The 21,546-nt window shown below is 40.9% G+C and overlaps 2 protein-coding genes across 2 annotated transcripts in view; one reads left to right on the top strand and one right to left on the bottom strand.

Moving 5' to 3' along the window:
- SETD3 (SET domain containing 3, actin N3(tau)-histidine methyltransferase) overlaps positions 1–5,982 on the bottom strand; it is a 47,625-nt gene extending 41,643 nt beyond the window's left edge. Inside the window, exon 1 of the mRNA XM_072427559.1 lies at positions 5,848–5,982. The gene's annotated coding sequence lies outside the window, so the exon portion shown is untranslated. The remainder of the gene's footprint in view (positions 1–5,847) is intronic.
- A 243-nt stretch (positions 5,983–6,225) lies between these two features.
- Positions 6,226–18,053, top strand: CCNK (cyclin K). Its single transcript, XM_072427827.1, has 11 exons — positions 6,226–6,328; positions 6,834–7,058; positions 11,042–11,123; positions 11,212–11,343; positions 13,078–13,189; positions 13,283–13,340; positions 13,510–13,679; positions 14,041–14,285; positions 14,767–14,800; positions 15,074–15,142; positions 15,919–18,053. Exons 2-11 carry the CDS (start codon positions 6,862–6,864, stop codon positions 16,221–16,223), a joined length of 1,404 nt encoding a protein of 467 aa, XP_072283928.1. The 5' UTR covers positions 6,226–6,328; positions 6,834–6,861; the 3' UTR covers positions 16,224–18,053.
- Positions 18,054–21,546: the final 3,493 nt, after the last annotated feature.

The following is a 21,546-nucleotide window of genomic DNA, read 5'->3' as shown; positions in this document are numbered from 1 at the left end:
TGCAGCAGCTCAATAGAGAATCAAAGGGGATGCCAGTGAGCCACATCAATACCACTCACTGCTGCCAGCTGCCAATTCTGTGACTGAACAAGCTGCCAGCCATCAGAAGCCACGCAGGATCCTCCGATCTAAAGGCAGATCTGAATCTTTACAAATAGTTTGTGTCCCTCTATATAAGAGGCTCGTTCTTCTCTTTCTCTGTGGATCCCCTATTTATTGTACAACGCTGCGTAATATGTTGGCACTATATAAATACTGTCTATTATTATTGTTAATATTAATAACAGGAAAATGAAAGGATACAACATAATATTTAAAAACATGTATCAAACTAGTACACACTTTTGATTGAACATATTATAGAAAAGCTATGGAATAAATAAAAGATGGATTGCAAAGTACAGATGAGATCTACAAAGATTCAAGGGATTCAGGCTAAGGTCCATGACAACTGGAAAGAATTACAATACGGGTTAGAACACACTGATATATTAGTGAGGAAGAGACATATACATGATGTTTGGTTAGTTATGTGACATCAGCGTTCTCCTCAGCCTCTTTTAGCTGGGTGCACCACCCAGAACTTTTTGGATGGTTACTGAAGAGTTGGGTCACAATACAGGGGCTGCCACCCACTTAAAGCATCTTCTCACCCAGCTTAAATAAAATCTGGGAAAAACACATCACATGCTATATAAAAACAGCCAAAAATATAACTTCTGGGAATATTCTGTAAAGATCATACAATCTGTTCCCAGCATACCATGATTAAGACTGAAACAACCAGGTTGCGGTGTGGTCACAGCTTCCTGACGCCTATGTACTACGCCCAAAGCTAAGATGCTACATGTCACATCTTCACAGGTCCAATAGTGAGGTTCTCATTAAAAGATAGTGGTGATCTTTATTGATTTTTTAAAAATAGAGTTGCATCTCTTTTTTTTTAGAGCTGTAACATTTTTTTCCTTTTATCTAAAGGGAACTGAGCTTTTAAGAGAACCTTTCATCAGTCTATCCAAAAAACTAAAGCGTGCCTAAACTCAACATTTTCTCTTTACAGGGTAGACAACCTGTACCTGTAAAGGGAAAATGATAATCATTTTTATTTAAAAAAAAAAGAAAAGGCTGCAGCACCTCTACTTTCAGTCTTGATTGCAGAGCCTCCTAGGAGGCTCTGTGTTCTTTTTTCTATTAAGGGAAAGAGATGCCGATCTCACACAACCGCATTGAGATCTTCTTTTTTTTTCCCCCCTTTACAGCAGGCTACATCACCCGATTTCACACCGTGCGAGATCGGGGGGGACACCGAGGAAGAAGAGGGAAGAGGAGAATGAAGATGGCTGGCGGCCAGTGCCGAGCGAAGAGAAGCATCAAGGGGCCAGATCGTGGGAAGGACCAGCATCACCGAGGTTTAGTTCCACTTTAAACTCAATTAAACTGCTCCTGTAGAAAAAAAAATACATACCAGTCCCCGAGGTCCAAAATGGTCTTCCTTGCACCTTAAAGTTAAGCTAAACCCAGTGGGTACTCATCCGTTTCATCATGGGTACCATCTCCTTCCTTCTTCTCATCCTCATTCCAACAATGGGCCATCACAATTGGTTGGGATGAGGTAACTCCTGTGCAGGCACATGGGAGATCACTTAGTCCCAGCACCTGCAAGCGAAGTCAGGATGTGCCGTGCACCGACAATTTCAACTTATGGGATGCGATCAGGCAGGTAAGAATACTTATTGCAGAGGGGACATCACCTCTCCCTTTCTACAAAAAAAAAAAACCCCGGCCCGATTGCGAATTTTTCTTTATATCTTTATATCTTTACAGTATTTCTTTGCTTACGTGCCAAAATGTTGGATTTGGGAGCCAGCTGTCCTGACTGTCCTTGGTTTGCACAGCCACCCCCTGCTAAAAATTGGTGGCCAAGGTCAGCAGACTTTCCCGAGTCTCCTGATATGTCCTTGTCAGCGGTGCATCATCAGGCAGCCATGCAATCATCTCATAGTTAGAAAGGTGCAGTGCTATATATGAATTTTACCTGCAACAAATTTTGTAAAGCAATCAGGATTGTCTACCAAAGGAAGAGGCGAGGAGTGATATCAAGTCAATTCAGTGCTGAAAAATAGACTTTGGTTCGGATTTATAAAAGCACTCCAAGAGTGGAGAAGGCTGCCACGGGAGAACTTGGAGGATGAAGCAAACCTGGACTAGATTTGGTATTAGTTTGCAAAGGTTTGAACCCCAGACCAGATCCATTTCAGGTTCTCCCATGATAGCCTGTCTTCTCCAGTCTTAGAGAGCTTTAATAATACAGGGCCATCATAATATAAATAAACAATGTTTTTCCAATAATATTTGGGCAACAACAGTAAAAAGACAACACAAATATTATCAAAATGACAGAATGATGTTATTACTCCACAAGGCGAGCAAAGTTTATACCCGCACAGGGCTTCTTTTCATTTATGGGTTTCACCGCTGACATTGCTTACAGAACAATGATGAGATGTTTGGAAACTTTAAATATTATCTGGAGTATGGCTTTAATAAAGTACTGAGCAGAGGCCTAACTTCTGATCACAACTAACCCCACCTAACAAGAACAGGAAATGTCCAGCAGACACAATGCTACTTATACTATACAATACACTTATAGACAAAAATCCCATCGCTATGTAAACAGTAAAACACAACCTGCCCATTTCACTTCTAGGATATAATTAATGGCTAAAAATATCTGCTCAGAGTTTACTGAAGCCGAACCGGCACTAAAACTTTTTTTTCATGCAGATAAAGTCATTGGATTGGGAAGAACTGTAACCCCTGTTGGTTTTTATTGCTCAGCACCTAATACTTCCAGGCATAAGAATCACGCCCGACTTTCCACCCACGATGCAGTGTTGGATACCACCATGGTATTTTAGCTGCATGTAAAGCACTTACCAGAGCAACTTATTATTTTTAAACAGTATTTATATAGCGCCAACATATTATGTAGCGCTGTACATTAAATAGCAACTTGGAGCATTTAAAGCTGAACTCTGGCCACACAGGGATCTGTTTTATCACTTGACAAATGATTAGGATTTCTATCCAAGCAACCCTGAGATTTACACAGCGCTGTCTGGGCCGGCAAGAGACATTATTTCCTTCTGCTGCAGTTAACTTTCACTTATAGGCTCTCCCCCATAGCCTGTGATTGGACAGCGAAAGGAAAAGCAGCACACCAATGATGCATATTCTCCTCTCTTAGGATCCATCAGCATGTTCTGTGTTAGCACATCTAAATGACTAACTCTGCCCAACCCAGAATTTTTTTTAAGCTGGGTGGGAAGAAGAAGTATTGTGATCCAGTTGCTGTAATGTGATGGGTGGTGCGCCCTTCTAAAAGGGCCCGGGGAGAATACTGGACTACCTGTGCTGCTTTCCCTACCAGGCAGAGCTCTGCTGTACAAAGACTACAGTAGGCCAGTACCAATTTATATTCATTAACATTTGAATAATGGATGTAATGTTGTAATAATGAATAAAGTGATGCTTTCATTTTTGCATTTTATACTTGCCTGAAGTTCAGCTTTAAAAGAACCTGTTCCTGCCATGCGGTAAAGTGACTACCACGCAGCACAAAAGTGGTTTCAATACAGCGGTAAGAATGGAAAACTCTGCCAGGTTTTTATTACAGTCAGTGCATTTGAAAAGAGTTAATCCAACTGATACTTTCCTGCCGCTTCCACTATCACAACCAGCACCAGAGGTGCCTAGAGGGAGGGATGGAGCCACTCTCTCCATCATGTGACAGCCCTCGAGCCTACCAATTAACTATTATATGCCTAAGCATGGTCACATGGATAGAGGTCACATGATGTGCCTACCAGTAGCACCGGGTATTTGGTGCCAGCTAAGGAAGAGAAAGGAGCAGCATGGGGATCAAAGATAAGGTAAGGTAAACATCAGTCAGTCACGCTTTTTTTTTTGTCTCTTTAAACCATTCCACCCAGGAGAATTAAAACCTTCTAAAGCATTGACCCAGAATGAGGATGCAGCTCAGATGTTCAGCTACTTGCAACAAGTTTATCTGCATGCTTGTTTCCTGTGTGTGACTGACTACTCAAACCAGGCAATTACCATTCTTTACAATGAGTTAGCATTGGCACCTTCCATCTTTATAGTGATCGGATCACTTACACTTATGATCCATCAGCCTGTCACTGGACACCCATCAGCAACCTGATGTTCTTCCAGGGGAACCACAAGTGCATAGAGTGCTCAACTATGAATTTCTTTTAAGCTGGGTGGGAAGAAATTGTAGACGGGTGGCAGCACCTGTAATGTGACCCAACTCTATAGTAACCACCCAAAAACAGCGGGGTGGTGTGCCCAGCTAAAAGGGGCTGGGGAGAACACTGGCAAAGCTGATATTTTAAAGTAATGTCCAGGACTTTGTCTCTGAGCAAGCTCACTGTTCTCTCCAGACCCTTTTAGCTGGGTGCATCACCCGGCACTTTTCAGTAGCCACCTACCTGTCATCACTACTTTGGTGAAATTATTACACTAAGTGATTGCACTCTTTACAAAACATGGGACACTATGAATCTGGGTCACAATACAAGAACGCTGAACTGTTGGGGTGTCATAGAAAGACAATGGAAAAACAGTGCATACTACAGGGGCATTATTATTATTACACAGTATTCAATTTTGGGGGGAAGCCAATGAACATAACATGTAGCAAGTTAATTAGCTTCCCCTCCAAATTGACTTTAGACTGCAATAATGACATGTGACTATGGTAGGGACATTAGATTGTAAGCTCCTTTGAGGGACAGCTAGTGACATGACTATGTACAGCGCTATGGAATATGTCTGCGCTATATGAATACGGTGTTGTAATAATAATCTGTACACTTTAGCAATTTGGAGTTGTCACCTCTGATAGCTGTATTACAGTAAGCTGGGATTCTTTACCCCAATAAGGAAATTCAGAATAAAAGGGGCGTGTCCAGGCTCTGACTTCAAAGAGTCAATATTTGCATACGGGGCTCCCTCAGGCTGATTGAGCATAAAAGAATGTGTACGGGGATTTCAGTCCTTTTTTACCTTTGTTGGGTTTCTTATACGATCAGTGTTTTAGGGAGGAATGCTGCATTCGCTGTATCCTTTTATAGGACACCGCTGGTTACTGCTTCTATACATCTAATAACCAGAGCTGGCCATAGAGAATGAATGGGGGAGTCTCAGCTCATTGCCATTCATGCAGTCTATGACCAAATCTTAAGCAGTCCCAGACTGTCTCCTCTGGCATGGCTGCAGTCTCGCTTCCTTTAAACACGCTCACAGAGCGGCTGTCTCTTTTTCTCAGTCCTATAGCATGCATGCAGCTCCAGGTTGTCTCCTTTGGCACGCCGGCTGTCTCTGACATCTCTGACTGTCTCCTGCATGCCTGCAGTCTTTGATGTCTTCTGTAGCATTGCACATACTGACAATGATTAGTGGCCCTTGGGTACATTTATGGGGCCCCTGTACTTCTTTGGTTGTCCAGCACTCCTATGCACACACTGGGCTCCATTCACACCCCAGGTCAGATGGGTATGTGTGATATAGCGCCCCCTCTGGACGTGCATGAGTATGCAGTCAGTAAAGATTTTATGAATCATTCTGACAGCCAGCCTGATGCAAATGTCAGCTGACGGCCATGCCCTATCTACCCCAGGCTGCCCCTCCGGAGGGCAGTTTGTGCACCGCAAGATGGGGACAGCCCTGTCATTTGCAGCCTGTACAGAGTGCTAGGTCCTGGGTGTCACCTAGCAGTAACGACAATACAGGGCACCGGGAGGAAGACTTGGCACTTACCTCCCGTTTCCCCCTACGGCTCTCCAATCCTTCCAGAGGCTCCTCTGCCCGTCAGCGGCGGGGGAGAAACCAGCCGACAGTGCTTGGCAGGATGGAGAGAGGAACCCCGTACACCCTAACCTGCTACCGCCAGCGCCCAGCGTTTCTCAAGCTCACCCTTACGCTATTGGACAAACTTTAACACATTCTCCCAATCATTGGACTATCATCTTGTCACTCTTAAGTATACCCCGCCTCCTTCGTCCCCGGGCCGCCAAGTTAGGATGCAGCGAGGCAACGTTGTCCACGCCCCTTGACTTGAAGTCTCGGGCGGCTATTGGACGAGCTGCAACTGTGTCCTTTTAAGAGAGGACGAAATGGGCGTGGCTTTGCGTCGCGACGTCACCTCGCACGCTGGTTTCCAAGATGGCTGCAGGGAGAGTGTTGCGCTCCTAGTGTACTTTTGCCGGCGGAAGCTTGTAGCAGGCCGGGGACGAGCCGAGTAAGTACCAAAACACACATTCAGAGCTCTGGGGGCAGACAGGTGGCCGTAAAGTCTTCTAACTTTCCTGTAACTACAACAGCGACTTCAGGGTGTGCTGGGCCTTTTAGTTCCTGTGGAGACGAAGGGTCACGTGACCAGTTGTCATGTGACTCCCACTAGATGGGGGGGGGTACGGGGTCCCCAGTAGTTCATGGGTTCAAACTTTGACTACTAGTCCTCCTTGTGGTGATGTCATGACACTGCTGGACAGCCAATAGGAAAGTAGACATCTCCCAGGCAATTATGGGTACACCCCAACAAGGACCCCACCGGGTGGGGAGGCCGGAACAAGGACCCCACCAGGTGACAACAAATTTGGGGTTTTTTGTTTAATGGGGAAACCTATTGAAACTTCCCCAGCAGCAAAGACAACTCACCCCATCAGAGAAGCCCCTAGGAAACCCAAAGACAATGTAGGCAAAGCTTATTGTAATGTCTCATTCTATTTTTGTTTCTCTTTCAGATAATTTTCATGAGTGGAAGTAGCCGCCATGAAGGAAAATAAAGAGAATTCAAGCCCTTCAATGGCATCTCTTAATCTGGACCATGCCAAGCCTTGCTGGTACTGGGATAAGAAGGATTTGGCTCACACCCCCTCCCAGCAGGAAGGCCTGGACCCAGCCACTGAAGCCAGATACAGAAGAGAAGGTGCTCGGTTCATCTTCGATGTTGGAACTCGGCTCGGACTGTATCCTTTTATTATCACTTGAAGTGGAATATGGAGGTAGCATTTATGTATTGTATATGCAGATATGGGTGAGGATGTATATGTGTGTGTATGTGTGTGTATATATATATATATATATATATATATATATATATATATATATATATATATATATACATATACACACACACAGTTCTGTTGGAGGCACTGCCTTAGTACTAGCATGCAGGGCTGAGCATCTAAGTTCTCTGGACACTTGCTTGTTTCTGGCCAGAGATGTTGTGAATCAAGGTGATGAAGACAGGTCAGCAGTTGAAGCTGACGTATTTTGTCTTTGCATGCTCCCTGTAATTGTTTAAACCAGAAGTTGCCACCCTTTCGGACCTCATGGACCACTAATTTCCTAATCTTAAATCCCGCAGACCATTATTATGAATATTTTTAAAAAGATAAATCCATTTGTAAATTATTGATGCCTGACGAGGACCGTGGAGGCTCTGATTTATTGTTCACCTCACAGTTAAGTATTACTATCGTCAGTTTTATCATTAGTTGCATTATCTTTGGTATTACTAAAGAAATGCAAAATATTTGTTTGCTTTTTCTCACTCATTATGGTTTTATTTCATGTGAATCTAAGACCAAACAAGAAATGATAGTTATCAGGTCAAACTATTTGATGCCATTAAATATAACAGGTATAGAAAATACACAGTTAAGGTCATAATTACCTAAAAGGGCATCTGAGAAATAAACAAAAAAAAATTAAACAATCGCATGAGAATCGGTATTGGTGGAGCGGGGTGACTGTTGTAATGGTGGAAACAATACTGAAGCGTACGGTGGGGCAGCGGTTGCCTCATACAACTTAATACTACACTGACATCACGCTGCACCTCCCTTGTTTTTTTGACTCTGTTTCACTTCGTGAATTTAGTGCAATATAAAGGTTAAAATTGTCATTCAGAATATAAGAATTTATCAGAATATTATTTTTGTTTTAATAATATCAAAAACATTAAAATTTCACATAATCTCTTAATTTTTCTGTGGACTACCAGTCCACACACCACTGGTTGCTGGCCGCTAGTTTAAAGCATAATTCCACTCCCTTGCCCTCCAGTTTCCTAAATACCAAACATTTACACCTTATTTATGAATCTGTGTTTTTACTGACTTTATGTTATTCCTGGGTTCTTCATCTTCTCATTCAGTAGGGGTGGTGGATGGCTCTTGCTGCAGAGACGAGCTTTAGCTTTGTGTTCCTTATGCCAAGAGAATGATGCCATCAGGGTTTGTGTCCATTTCCTTCCCAGAATTTCAAAAAAAGGTTGTAGATTCTTTTAAAATCTGCTATAGGTATGATACCAGATAGGAGCCGCTGTATTGTGACCCAACTTTTTAGTAGACTCCCAAAAACAGCCGGGTGGTCAATATAAAGTGGTGCACCCTGAAAGGGGTCCGGAAGATCACTGTATGCTTATCATTGTTCTTCCCAGCTCTTAGCTGGGCGCAGCATCTGCCACTTTTCAGTGCTTTTTGTTTTTTGGTGGATACTGAAGTTGGCTCACGATGCTGGGGCCACCACCTGCCTACAGCTTCTTCCCACCCAGCTGAAAAAATCTGGGAAGAACACTGCATCATTTTTTTTTTTTGGTGTTATTATTTCTATCTACCAAGGACTAAGCAACTCCCTCCACAGCTCACAATTAAAGAAGAACTAAACCCACCATTACCTGCCTATCCCTGTTCCATCACAGGGAACCACCATCTTTCTTCTGCTTTACTTTCTGAAGACAAAATTTGGCCACCTTCATTGGCCATGCGTGATGTAGCTGTTCAAGAGTTCATTTTTTCCTAGCATGCACAAAAGGAAGCCAGGATTTTTGGGTTTCCCTGGCAACCAACGTTAAGCTACGCATGTGCAGCTCAGTAATATTTGACAGCTGGGTGGCAAGAGCAGTTATTGCAAATGAGACATTGCTTGTCCTTCTCTCCAATAAACACCTTACCGAATCACCCGTGTAAAAAGAGGGATTTAGGTTTTACTTTATTTTTGTAGAAATTGCAATGACCTCTTCTAGTGAGTTTATTTACCTCTGTCAGGACTGCTCTGCTATGCTGCTTTTATTGTTGATTCTAGACTCTATATTGGGGCGGATACCAGAATGTAATTTTGAATACAGCTTTGTATATCCAGTTCTCTATTGCAGAAGGGATCTTCAACTGGGTTTGGCCAGGCCAGAATGACATCACTCCCCTCGCATGGGCACAGGAGCTCATTCATTCCCAGCAGCTAGCTATGCCAGGATCGTACATTGGGCTGCACATGCGCAGCTCAGTGTACATTATAAAGAAGATTGCAAACAGGCATGAAGGTTTGTTTTATTACAGGAGGGACTTAGCCTGTCTTTTCTGTAATATAGAACCTTCATGTTAGAAGTTCATTTTGTTATTTAAAGCAGACGTAAACCGCAAAAAAAAAAACACACATACCTTCAATCCTGCAGATTTTTTAATCCATCAGGAGGTTTATCAATCTCCCGGTATCTTCGGCCCGGCACAGAGGTAGTGCCAGGCACCAACATGTTCTTCTCACTTCTTCAGCATTCTTCTTCATTCGGCGCCCGATCTCACACTGCACAGGGGGAAGTATCCCAGGAGGCTTTGCGCTCCCATTCATTCCTGATCACCGAGGCAATAAAAAATTAAAGGGGCCATGCTGCACCCTTTTTTTTCTTTTTAAAAAGAAAAGGGTGTTGCTATTTAAAAATTTATTTTTTTTTTTTTTTTAAATAAAATAAAAAGGGTTGTCAATCCTTCTATGTAAAGTTAGAATTAGGAGTTTAGGTATGTTTAAGTATAGTTCCATTTTAAATAAGCACTTATTAGGCTTTTAAGCTCCAATCAAAAAAGCATAAAAAAGAGTCTGCATGTGAGAGAATTATGTGTTTATGTGATAAATTAATTATTCCATATGGTATTTGTTATGTGGATTATTCTTGATTTTTGGTGAATGTACAATGTCTTGTATTACTTGGCTAGATATCCGTAAGATTATTTCTAAATGATTGTGTATTATATGTGTATCCCTCTTTGATTTGTGTCTTTAGTTATAACTTCTGAAACTTGATTTGATTTTGCTGACATAGCCTCAAAGTCATTCTTTGTAGTTGTATATTATTTTTTGATGGTACGACAACTGTCTCAGAAAATATTATACAGTGAATGTGGAGTGTTAATTTTCTCCCACCTGCATGTTTGTGTGTGATTGGCACCAGTTGCAGAGTCTGACAGGCAATTGAGAAGGACTGAACACGCAGGTGAGGTTAATTGTTCGTTATAATGGATGGTAATCATACCGGGAACATTTATTATCAGTATTTAGATCCAGACCAAAGCTGGTACCAGCACAATCATTGCCTGCAGGTCGTTAAGATAGACCAGGGTTCCTTTAGAGGTTGCTGGGGGGTTCCTTGAGCAATAAGCAGTTTGTGTCTCTCAGGTCAGTTTATGTGACACCATTGATTGTTTGGCTATCTGTAAGGGTGACATTCGTCCAAAGGGCCAGCAATGTAAGAGGAATTCTTCCTACTGTTCTCCCCACACATGTAATGTGATCTGTGGATATAATAATTATAGCAGAGGTTGGCTAAGACCTGAATGGTATTTCAAGGGATCCCCCTTTTGGTCATCATGCAAAGTCCCTGACAATCATCAGTCAATGGCAAAGCTGACCTCTGTTTGCTTTACCAAAGGTTGAACTAATAAAATAAACGTGCACGGTATGATTTCTGAAAAATGTTATATTGTGGTATACCACTGCAATCTGGCCTCAGACTTTAGAAAATATTGATATATTGACTGATTGATTTAGAAAATCTTGAAAATTTGAGCACTTTAATTGTTTAAATATTTAATACATTTGAACATAGGGAGGTAAGTAATATTTTTATTATGACATGTTTTTATTATGGTATGTTTTCCTTCATCATGATCTCCAGACATTATGACACGCTAGCTACTGGAATTATATATTTTCATCGCTTCTATATGTTCCATTCTTTTAAACAATTTGCAAGATATGTGAGTATGCCATCAGCCTGTGTGACGTAATGTTTTACTATTACATTTCTTTCAGTCTTGTGTCCTAATTTTGTAATTTGTCTTCTAGGTAACTGGAGCCTGCTGCCTGTTCCTGGCGGGTAAGGTTGAGGAAACTCCTAAGAAATGTAAAGATATTATAAAGACGGCTCGCAGCTTGTTAAACGATGTTCAGTTTGGACAGTTTGGGGATGATCCAAAGGTAAGAAGCTTGTAGGTAGAGTTACCTGGCATGCATGACCTTTCTGAACCCATGAGCGTTTTAAAGTCCCATTTTTATACAGATAATGGTTTTATTTGCTTCTCTTGCTATAGCATACTTTTTCCACTGTTACCAACTTAGTGCAGTGTCCAGGCATACTCTTACATTGGGATGTAAAAACTGGTTTGCTGTTGTTTCTTCACCCATTATCTGTGCTCAGTGAATGACAGAGGTACAGAAGGACAGGTGGACACATTCCACACTTCTTATACACATGTCCTTGTTGGAACCATTTTACTCAAGATATTGTATATATGTCATAGCTAAATACTTTCCCATGAATTGTTCTTTACCTTTACTACATAACAATGCTATGTTTATGCAAATTTCCATGTTATCACTTTTATTTATCTGTATAGTATTACTAGTTTTACTACATTACTTTGGAAAACTAGGATGTCTCATCTCTCTATTTAAATTCATTTGATTTGTAATTATTGTTTCTGCATACCTTTGCCTTTATCAGTGCATTTACTGGTTCTCCCTAAATCCCCTGAGGAAGCCTAAACTGGTGAAATGTGTCGGGACAATACTCCTATGCTACATTTAGGTAGTTGCTCTGTGCCTAGTATTAAGTCCTAAGAACCCTATATTCTTTAGTGGTCAAAAAATTATCTAAATATTTTTCCGTGGGCCACCATTTGTTATCTTTATCATTCTTTTGTTTAAGACTTTTCATATTTTGAATATTCACGTATAAAGTATTTAGCCAAATGTAAATCCCCTGCTGTTTTCTTTCCTCTTTTATCTTCCTTACTTATCCTGTTTTATAAATTAGGGGTTATGCCCCAGAGTTGTATAGGAATAACCACTCTACTTACTACGAACGACAGAGGTTGTAGGAATAGATGGAATTGTCTGTAACACCAGGAGTTGGGCTTTTAAGTGTCTGTGTCTCAAGATCCCTCTTGCCATATAGGTTGTGAAGACAAACATTAGGTAACCCATACCCAAATTTGCTTTTTAAAGTTGTATTTAGTGGTTTTCTTTGGTCATGCGAGTTATTCTCCTGCGTTGTCCGACTTGGTGGCTTTAAGCCACAGCTCATAGGTTATGTTGAGAGTGCAACATTTCTATCAATGTCAAATTAGATCATATTAAAAAAAAAAAAAACTTTGTTTTGTGGGTATGTTGAAAATGAACTGAACGTTGTGTGTTGGCATGTCTGTTTTGGCGGAGATAGTTGCAGTATGCAGAGAGAAGGTCAGCCTACAGGGTATTCTCACCAGCAAGATGAAGTCTAAGCTACTAGCAGGATTGCTAGCAAAAGGAAAACGGAAACAGAATTTTTTCTTGAGGAACTTTAATGAAAAAAAAACATTTTAGGCTTGCAGACACTTTAACTTTAGATATTCCTTTACTTATAAACACACATTGAGAAGAAGAGAATATTGGAACCTTCCCAAAAAATAAAATGTTTATACCTGTTCCAAGGAATAGAGAAGACTGTTCTGTGCATACCACATTCTGTTTAGAATGTTCTGTGCATACCACAATAAGCACTTCAAAATACTCAGAATGCTTGTGTGCCACTTTAGCTTGGTTCCTCTGACCCTTGCATCCGTACTTTTACTAACTGTTCAACCTTTTAGTAGTTTTCTTTATTATTCCGTGATCTGTCATATTTATATTGTGTTGTGTTTGTTTTTTTGTTTTTTTTTTTTTTTGCTCTAGGAAGAAGTCATGGTTCTGGAAAGGATTCTTCTGCAGACCATCAAGTTTGACTTACAAGTGGAACATCCCTATCAGTTTCTGTTGAAGTATGCCAAGCAGCTGAAAGGTAAAGGTACATACATGACCCAAGTTTCTGCATTCTATTTTTAAAAATATGTAATACAAGCTGAAGCTGATGTATTTTTTTTTATTATTATCTTTTTAGGAGACAAGAACAAAATCCAGAAGTTGGTGCAGATGGCATGGACGTTTGTTAATGACAGGTAGGGCTCATGTTAGGAGGGGTTCTTATTTTTGTCTTGAAGTCAGGAAATAACGTAGAAGGTGATTGGGAGGTTTGAGTTCCTTGATTTTTCAAGACTTACCACCATGATCTTAGACATTCTATTACAATCATAATTTACTTCCTACATTTTTTTTTTTTTTTTTTAGCTTGTGCACTACACTGTCCTTACAGTGGGAGCCGGAGATCATTGCAGTAGCAGTCATGTATCTTGCTGGACGACTGTGCAAATTTGAGATACAGGAGTGGACGTCAAAGCCAATGTATAGAAGGTGGTGGGAGCAGTTTGTCCAGGATGTGCCTGTCGATGTTCTTGAAGGTATTTTGAGCACTTGGTATCACTTCACTTGTGTAAGGTAAAAGATTATACATTTTAGGATTAGTAGTGTGAAAGTGATAGCAAGATGCTATCAGATAGCCAATAGTTATTTTTTTTTATTTTTAACCAAAATGGTCCACTACAACTTTAAAGCAAATTTGCACAATTTAAACTGATAAAAACCTATAGAGAGGTTGCTTACAGCAGATTAGTAGGTTATTTCATTGCATGTTAATTACAAAGTGGCTTGTGTAACAATTGCGTTTGCATCTAAAACCTATTTACCCCCAAAACTGTTTGTTTTTTTCAGAAATGACATGCAAAATGAGTAAAGTTGGTACAATTTACTGTGTTTTTGCAGATATCTGTCACCAGATTCTGGACTTGTACTCTCAAGGAAAGCAGCAAATGCCACACCATGGCTCCCAGCAGCCATCCCCCCAGGTACAGGCACAGATCGCTGCTGTACAGCCTCAGCTGCAATCGCAGAACTCCGACTCCCAAGGAGCTCAGACAAAGGACCAACAGCAGCAGCAACCAGCTGCACAGCAAGCTAAGAAACCTTCTCCGCAGTCCAGCCCACCGAAACAGACCAAGAGGCCCCTGGTATGTCATGTGTAGGGAATGCGAAGGATATCAATCACTATTTCCAGTGCAGTAAAGGGGAGGATAAATTTGCATTAAGTAATTGGATTTCCATTTAAATTCATAACGTTACAGGGACATGACTGATCCCCTTCCTCAAGGGTATGAAATGGCATGCACAAGTGAACATGTAACCCTGTTGTTTGTATGCTTTATTATTGGCCTCCATGTCTACAAATGTCATCCTCTTTGAGTCAGACCTAAACCTCTCCAGTCATTAGGGTGTGTATGAGCTTTGTTGATTGAACAGCTACAAGTTTTTACTTAATAGGAGGTGTGTTGACCTTCTACAGGGGGACCGATACTTCACTCAGTGGCTTCTCACTGAAGAAACTTGACATGCCTTTTGCTTTGAATGTATGTTGTTGAATAAACCTAATGATCAGTTGTGGTTGAAAACATTAAAACCATTTTTAGTGATTTTGTTTTGTTGCTCTTTCAGCCCTCATCCCCCAAAGAAGAAGGAAAAACACAGGGTATGTATTTTTTATGTAACTCTTCCTCTAGTGTTTGTTCTACAATATATGTAAAGTATTAGGATAGTGCTTAAGGATATTTCCTTTCATCTACACTATATGATGTGTGTAAGCTAGAGATTGTCCTTGTGCCATATTGATGCTTTGACATAGTAGAAAACAAAAATTATTGTACATACCTGTGTCAAGCTGAAATTGTTTTATGTTTGTCTTAGTATCTTACTGTATCACTATCCTGATGTTACTTCATGATATTCTTTTGTGTCTTTACAGAGCCATTAAATAAGATACCTAAGATTGAGACTTCTCATCCACCGTTACCACCTGTCCATGCTCCTTCAGGTGAGACAGCCTATACACACACCGTATTTATGAAAATTGTTATGCTTTCAGCCTATTTGTTATGGACACTGGCTTAAAAAACAAACCTATAGCTAAAAGAAAAGTAAAGGTCTCAAGCAGTCCTTCAGTTATAAAAGGGAAGTACAGGTCTTCAGTACAGGCAGAGTTAAAGCTAAACTCCGACCTTAGGTCTTGCACAGAGATTTCCCTTAGTTTCCTGATGTGCCTTTGTAACAGGAAGTGACACAAAGGTTCCCAATGGGACACAGTAAAAACAAGCTGAAGTCAATAGAGCCAGCATACCAAAGTCCAGTCACACTGCGTTTACGGATAAGGTCATGCTATAACACAGACATGACATTTCACCTTATACAGACAGAATTTTAATGTCTAGGGCCTCATTCAAAAATAACTTTTTTCCGTCTGGATCTCAAAAAGTTAGTCTGTGACCTCACTTGCAATGCAGTACTGTTTGCCAGAGATTAGGAAGTAAAACTAATTTGTTTATGGTACCTTAGGAGAAACAGATTTAACCCTTGCATACCTCACTACAAAGGTATTTTTGAATTCCCCTGATATTTAGCATTGAATATGCTGATTACATTTATGTATTTCACCTCTAAATTACATACAAACAGGAATCAATACTAAACATGCATTTCCAGTCTTAGAAAGTAGTGAAAGCAAACTGCAGGTTTATTTGTGTGGTCAGGTAGTTTGGGGACAGTTCAGTCTTCTAAATTGTGATTTCTTTTTTTCTACTTTGTGGCATTTAGAGAGAAAACCTCCTATGGCACCTGGTATTGGAGCAGTAGAAAGCGATTCTGTCAGTGTTTCAGAAACTCCTGACTTGTCTAAGCTTTCAATTCCTCCGCCTGCTCATCCTACTGCAGTCCATCAACCTCCACCTATTCCACACCGACCGCCTCCGCCACCTGCTAGTTATATCACTGGCATGTCTACAACCAGCTCCTACATGTCTGGAGAAGGGTTCCAGAGCCTCCAGTCTATGATGAAGACAGAAGGACCAACCTATGGAAATCTGCCTCCCGCCTACGTTCCGCCAGCTCATTTACCGTAGCACCCCCATGTTTATCCACCTAATCCTCCACCAACTGTACCCCCGCCTCCACCACCTTCTTCATTCCCACCTCCTAATATTCCACCTCCAGCTCCAGGCTACCCACCTCCTCCTGCCTACAACCCAAACTTCCCCCCACCTAGACTTCCCCCAACCCATACTGTTCCAACTCACCCGCCACCAGGAATTGGTTTGCCACCAACAAGCTATCCACCTCCCACTGTGCCGCCAGGAGGTCAGCCTCCTGGCCCTCCTCCTATTCCACCCCCTGGAATGCCACCGGTTGCAGGTATGGGCCGGGCAGGCTGGATGAGATAGCATGAAGCTTTTGCAGTAGAAACCTGAACTTTCAGAGGAAATATTATTCCAAGCTGTTTAAAAGCCTAAATAAATTCAGACATGCTTGTTTTTTAGTATGTAGATTGTTTTAAATTGCACAGCACAAATTATTACATTGGCAACTGCCAACTGCCTTAGAAAGGCAGTTCCACTAAGTGCTGATCAGTGGGGTAGGGAGCAGGGTCAGCAAAATGTATTTGCTTTTCCTTCTAGCGATTCAGATTTTTGGATACCTTTAGGTGTCTGTAACTATCTAGAAAACTTTCACACAGGAACACAGAAGTTGTGCGTTCTACTAATCCCAAATCCAGGGCTTTCCCTAAATGACACTACCAGCAAACAAAGGCTTTCTGCTAGCACTGCCTACAAAATGTATGAGAGGATTGAAATCACAGCCATATAACAGCATGCAGACATTTGCTCCGAACCCAAGAGGCAAATGTATTAATAATATCTTTGTGTTAGTTATCCAGCATTAAAAAAAAAAACTTGTACATTCGCTTTGCATTAGAGCTCATGTAACACAAACCAGTCACTGCTGATCTTTGTGTGCGCTGGTCTTGTATCTTCCCCTCTGTAGGCAGCCTCTAGTGGCGGGAGCAGTTGGGTCCTGCATAGGTTATTTGCAGCCTGGTGATGATGTGACTGCTATTTTCACAATAGAATTTTGGAGTTTGTAAAAAAGCATATTTATAAAAGCAGATTTATATCCTTTGTGTGTAGTGAGCAATAAAAATGAAACTTTTTAGTCCAGAGTTTAGCTTCATCTGTCCTTTAATCTGGGTCCAAACAGTTCCCAGTGGTGGTGTTCTTTATATACAAAAAATAAACGTGTTTCTTCCTACTACCCTGATCAGCTCTCAGTGGAGTGTTAAATAAAAGTGGAATACCAAAATATTTTGTTTTCTTTGTAGCTTGGATACAGTGGGGAAAAGTTAGAATCTATCAGGCTTTTTGTCAGGTCTGTGTCCCCTAAGGAAGAATTTTCTTCTACGACAGCGATCACATAAAACAAAACCAGGATTCAATCTCTTCTCATGTCCCTATTAGTCGTGAAGTGATGGGAAATAAAAAGCTGTCAGGATCTATCCTTTTCCTACTCTATCTCAAACTGAAAAAAGTAACTGATTGCCAATTTTTGGTTAAACTATTGAATTTTTTCTAATATTGCTCTGTGCCTGGCTGAAAAACATACAATATGCTATCAATCGACTACTTTTCGCGATTCCTGTGTAACCTTCAAGTGCCATATTGGCCGCAAATCTTCCTCTTTACGTTGGCTTTTTCCGAATTTCTTCCTTCAAAACAGATGGATATGCTTTTGTTGTGTTTTGACTTCTGTTTTGTATCGTTTTTTTTTTTCCATTTTGATGCTTTTACAAATGTTTGTAAATATTTTTTTATTGTAAAAAGAAAGTTTAAATGTAACAGCCCAGTAAAGAGAAGCTGTCACTGTCCATGACACCGAAGTGAATAAAACACTGAAATCAGTTTCGGTCTCTTTATTGAGCGAGTGTGCGCTGATTGCTGGGCTGTTACTGATGTCACTGCTGGAGAGATTTGATGGCTAGGAGTGGGGATTGGAGCTTTCTGTGCTTTAAAAAAACACAATACCTGCCTGTTAGTAATCTTTTCTAAATACACTAAAATGCATATGCACAGCGCAGGATCCTTGGATGTTCTGTGTATTCCTAAATTTCTGCAGGGCTGCCAGGACTACATGAACGGCATGCATCCAAGGGAATACATCCTGGCCAGTCAACTTGGCTGAAGTTCGAACACCCAGAAGAAGATCGGAGGAAGATGGCAGCACCCATGCCAAAGCAAGTGCATGAAAATAAAAAGTTGCAATCAGTAAGGTATGTGTATTTTTTTGCAGTAGGGACATCACATGATTATAAAGGGCCTGCCCACTCCCAGTTTTCTATTATTTTCAATATTTTAGTTTTTAGATACTTTAGGATTGGAACTTCTGCCTACAGTACTACTTCTCTATCAATAGGAGGGGCCATTCACCCGAACCAGGGCCAGCATTTCACACACGTGTGTGTACCTTTCTGAAATCCTAATTACCAGCAGCCATCCTTACCCACATTCTGTATTATTCCTCATTTTAACTCACATATTTCTGCTTGTTTTTGCTCACTTTGTTCCTGGAGCCTGACTTGCTCTGTCCAGTACAAGCATAAATTATTGGGCTGATGGTCCTGTGTTTCTTCACCATGCAGCCAGCAGAACCCACAGCCATTGATACATACAGAGCATTATATATAGCTACCTGTTCCTTGTATATGCCTATCATTGTATTGCCAGACAGGGGGATGTCTTCCAGCATTGAAGATGTCAAATGACTGATTGCCATGAGCTGCAAATGAAAGTTAGAAATTGGGAAAATGTGTGTCTCAATAAACTGTGCCCCAAGGACCACACAAAGTGCCCTGCAAATTTATGAGGCACTGGCGGGATGTTTTGTGTGCACACAAATCTGACCCTGCCATGAAAGGGTTACTTGACTGTCTATTGGTCTCCTAAGCCCAACCAACTGCCCAAAATAATTGCCATAGAGACCAGTACTCTCCCACTGGACAAGTGAATGCCAGTTCATCCGCTTTAGCGTCTACATCAGGTATGTTTTAGGATTGTGCGATGGGTTATATATTAGATTAGATAGTGCTGAGTGTATATTTAATTGGATTAGGGTAAGGGTTTGTGTGGTTAGTAGTTAAGCGTTATTTTCTGGGCGTAGATTGGGTGTAAAGGGGACACTTGGAGTGATCTAGGAGCTCATGGTGACGTCCAGTCTTGCTGCTGCTGTCGCCAAAAGGTCTGGGCCCAATTGCTTGGTGCTGAGTTATGGGCTCCTAACAACATACCCTACTGAAGCCCTCCTAAAAAAAGAAATAGGTCTCACAATCAATTCCTAGTAGCCATGACCAAGGTCAAAGAGTTTCCTCGGACTGTGGCTGACCAGTTTGATAATTCCTGCATAGTTTTGGGGCCAAAGCTATCTGGTAGGGCCAGTCTTGACTCTAATGATGTTTTTAGGTGTCTACAAAGGTGGTATTCCAGCCACCACTCTAGGGGAGAGGGGCATTCTTTTCACTGGCCACTAATCTAAGAGGCTTTTCCCCTTTGATCCCCTAAAAATGGTTTTATTAGGGGTTTCCGGAGACCTGAAAATTATTTCAAGGGTTCCTCAAGAGAGGGGTGAAAAGGTTGAGAAAGGTGAGTAAAGCGTTTTACCTGAGATTGAGTTTGTACAAGATGCTGGCAGAGATGATGGCAATTATCAGCAGCCTCACGACTTTAGGATGACTTAACAATTAAGGCTTTTATTGGAAAATACCATGCACAAAATATGTTTATTGCAAATATAATCCTATATCACAATAATCCTAATCCTTTATATAATAATAAAAGGAAGATTTTAGTTGCAATAAAGAGTTTCTTATTGATATGAGCAGTCTGCAAATTGGCCACAAGGTGGTGCTGTGGTATGGTACCATACTCTGAGGTTTTTGCTGATGTGTAATTCCTTGTGCTGGTGTTTCGAATTGGCAGAGTTTGACTTTCCCTTTTACCAGGAGACTCGGATTTAAACTTCTTGGCTTGACAGTAACTACAAACCATTTCCACTTTTCCGATTGTAACACTTGCATGCTGCAAGTCGTCTTTATGTGGATCATAGTGAAATCCTTCCAATGCTAAGCTAAAATGTTGAGCAGTCCGTGATCGTCTGGCTATTTCTCTCATTTTGTGTACTCACGCTGTTCTACTGTCTCTGAAGCTCTAGATGTAGTATCTCTATCTCTCATTACCTGTAGTCAGGCCTCATGGTGTTGTACTGTCTCAGAGCTACTACAGCTGGAGCTTCAATCTCTCATTTCCTGTAGTCGGGTGACACGCTCTTGTACTGTCTCTGAAGCTCTAGATGTAGTAACTCTTTCGCACTGCATGGCAAGTGTTCTATTCCTGTCCTCAGGATTTTCTTGTTCACGGTGCATTTTTTTGACCTTTAATTGCACTCTGCCAATTGCTATACATTTTCTCACAGGCTTTATTGCAGGCCAGAAACATACATCCAAATATAGCTCTGACATATAGCTCAGCGCTGTACAAAGATGACTGGTGCACTCACATGAGTCTCAGTCATATGTATGGCAAGTTTGGTTGAAATGTCTCCATGCGTTTCCGAGTGATGGTGGAGCATACATACACACACATACATACATCCAGTGTTATATATATATATATATATATATTTAGATTTTCTGTAGTTTTGCAATGAAAGTAAAATTTTGTTTTTAAGCAATGTGAATATATTTATCTATATTTTAGGAAAATTATTTATATGTGATTGAAAAGTGATCATAGTAATTTTTAAGGTGTTTGAATGCATATATATATAAGAATACAAGCAATTGTAATGCATGGATTGTATTATTTCCTATGGACAATTGGGACAATCAAGAAGTTTGGAGAATAGATTAACTCTCCATTAAAAAGCATTAATCCCATACATTGGAAGTTTTAGGGATCCAAAGTTTATAAAAATTGATTTGGAAAAGTAAAATGAACAATTGATGTTTAAATAGCAATGAATCACATGGAATATCTGGGTTATATTGACAACACTTCTCAATTTCACCTTTGCCCAACTGATCCCCTTCAATTGTGTGTCCCTGATGCTGATAACCACCTTGGACCTCTGCCTTGGTAACATTGGGGAACCCTGGAAATACATTTCAGATCTTCATGGAACCTCTGTTATAATTACTATATCCACAACTTACATTATCCTAGAGTCAGTGGGATGAATTCCTCTGATATTGCTGGCCATTGGGAAGAATGTCACCCTTACAGATGGCCAAAAAGATCATTGATGTCACTTAGTCTGACCTGAGATTCACAAACTGCTCATTGCTCGAGGAAGCCCCAGCAACCTCTGGAGGAACCCTAATTGAGCAACACAGCCTTGGACTCT

This window comes from Pyxicephalus adspersus, chromosome 12, assembly GCF_032062135.1.
Source record: "Pyxicephalus adspersus chromosome 12, UCB_Pads_2.0, whole genome shotgun sequence".
Lineage (NCBI taxonomy): Eukaryota > Metazoa > Chordata > Amphibia > Anura > Pyxicephalidae > Pyxicephalus > Pyxicephalus adspersus.
The sequence above is the reverse complement of the archived record's forward strand: the minus strand, read 5'-3'. Positions and strand labels throughout refer to the sequence as shown.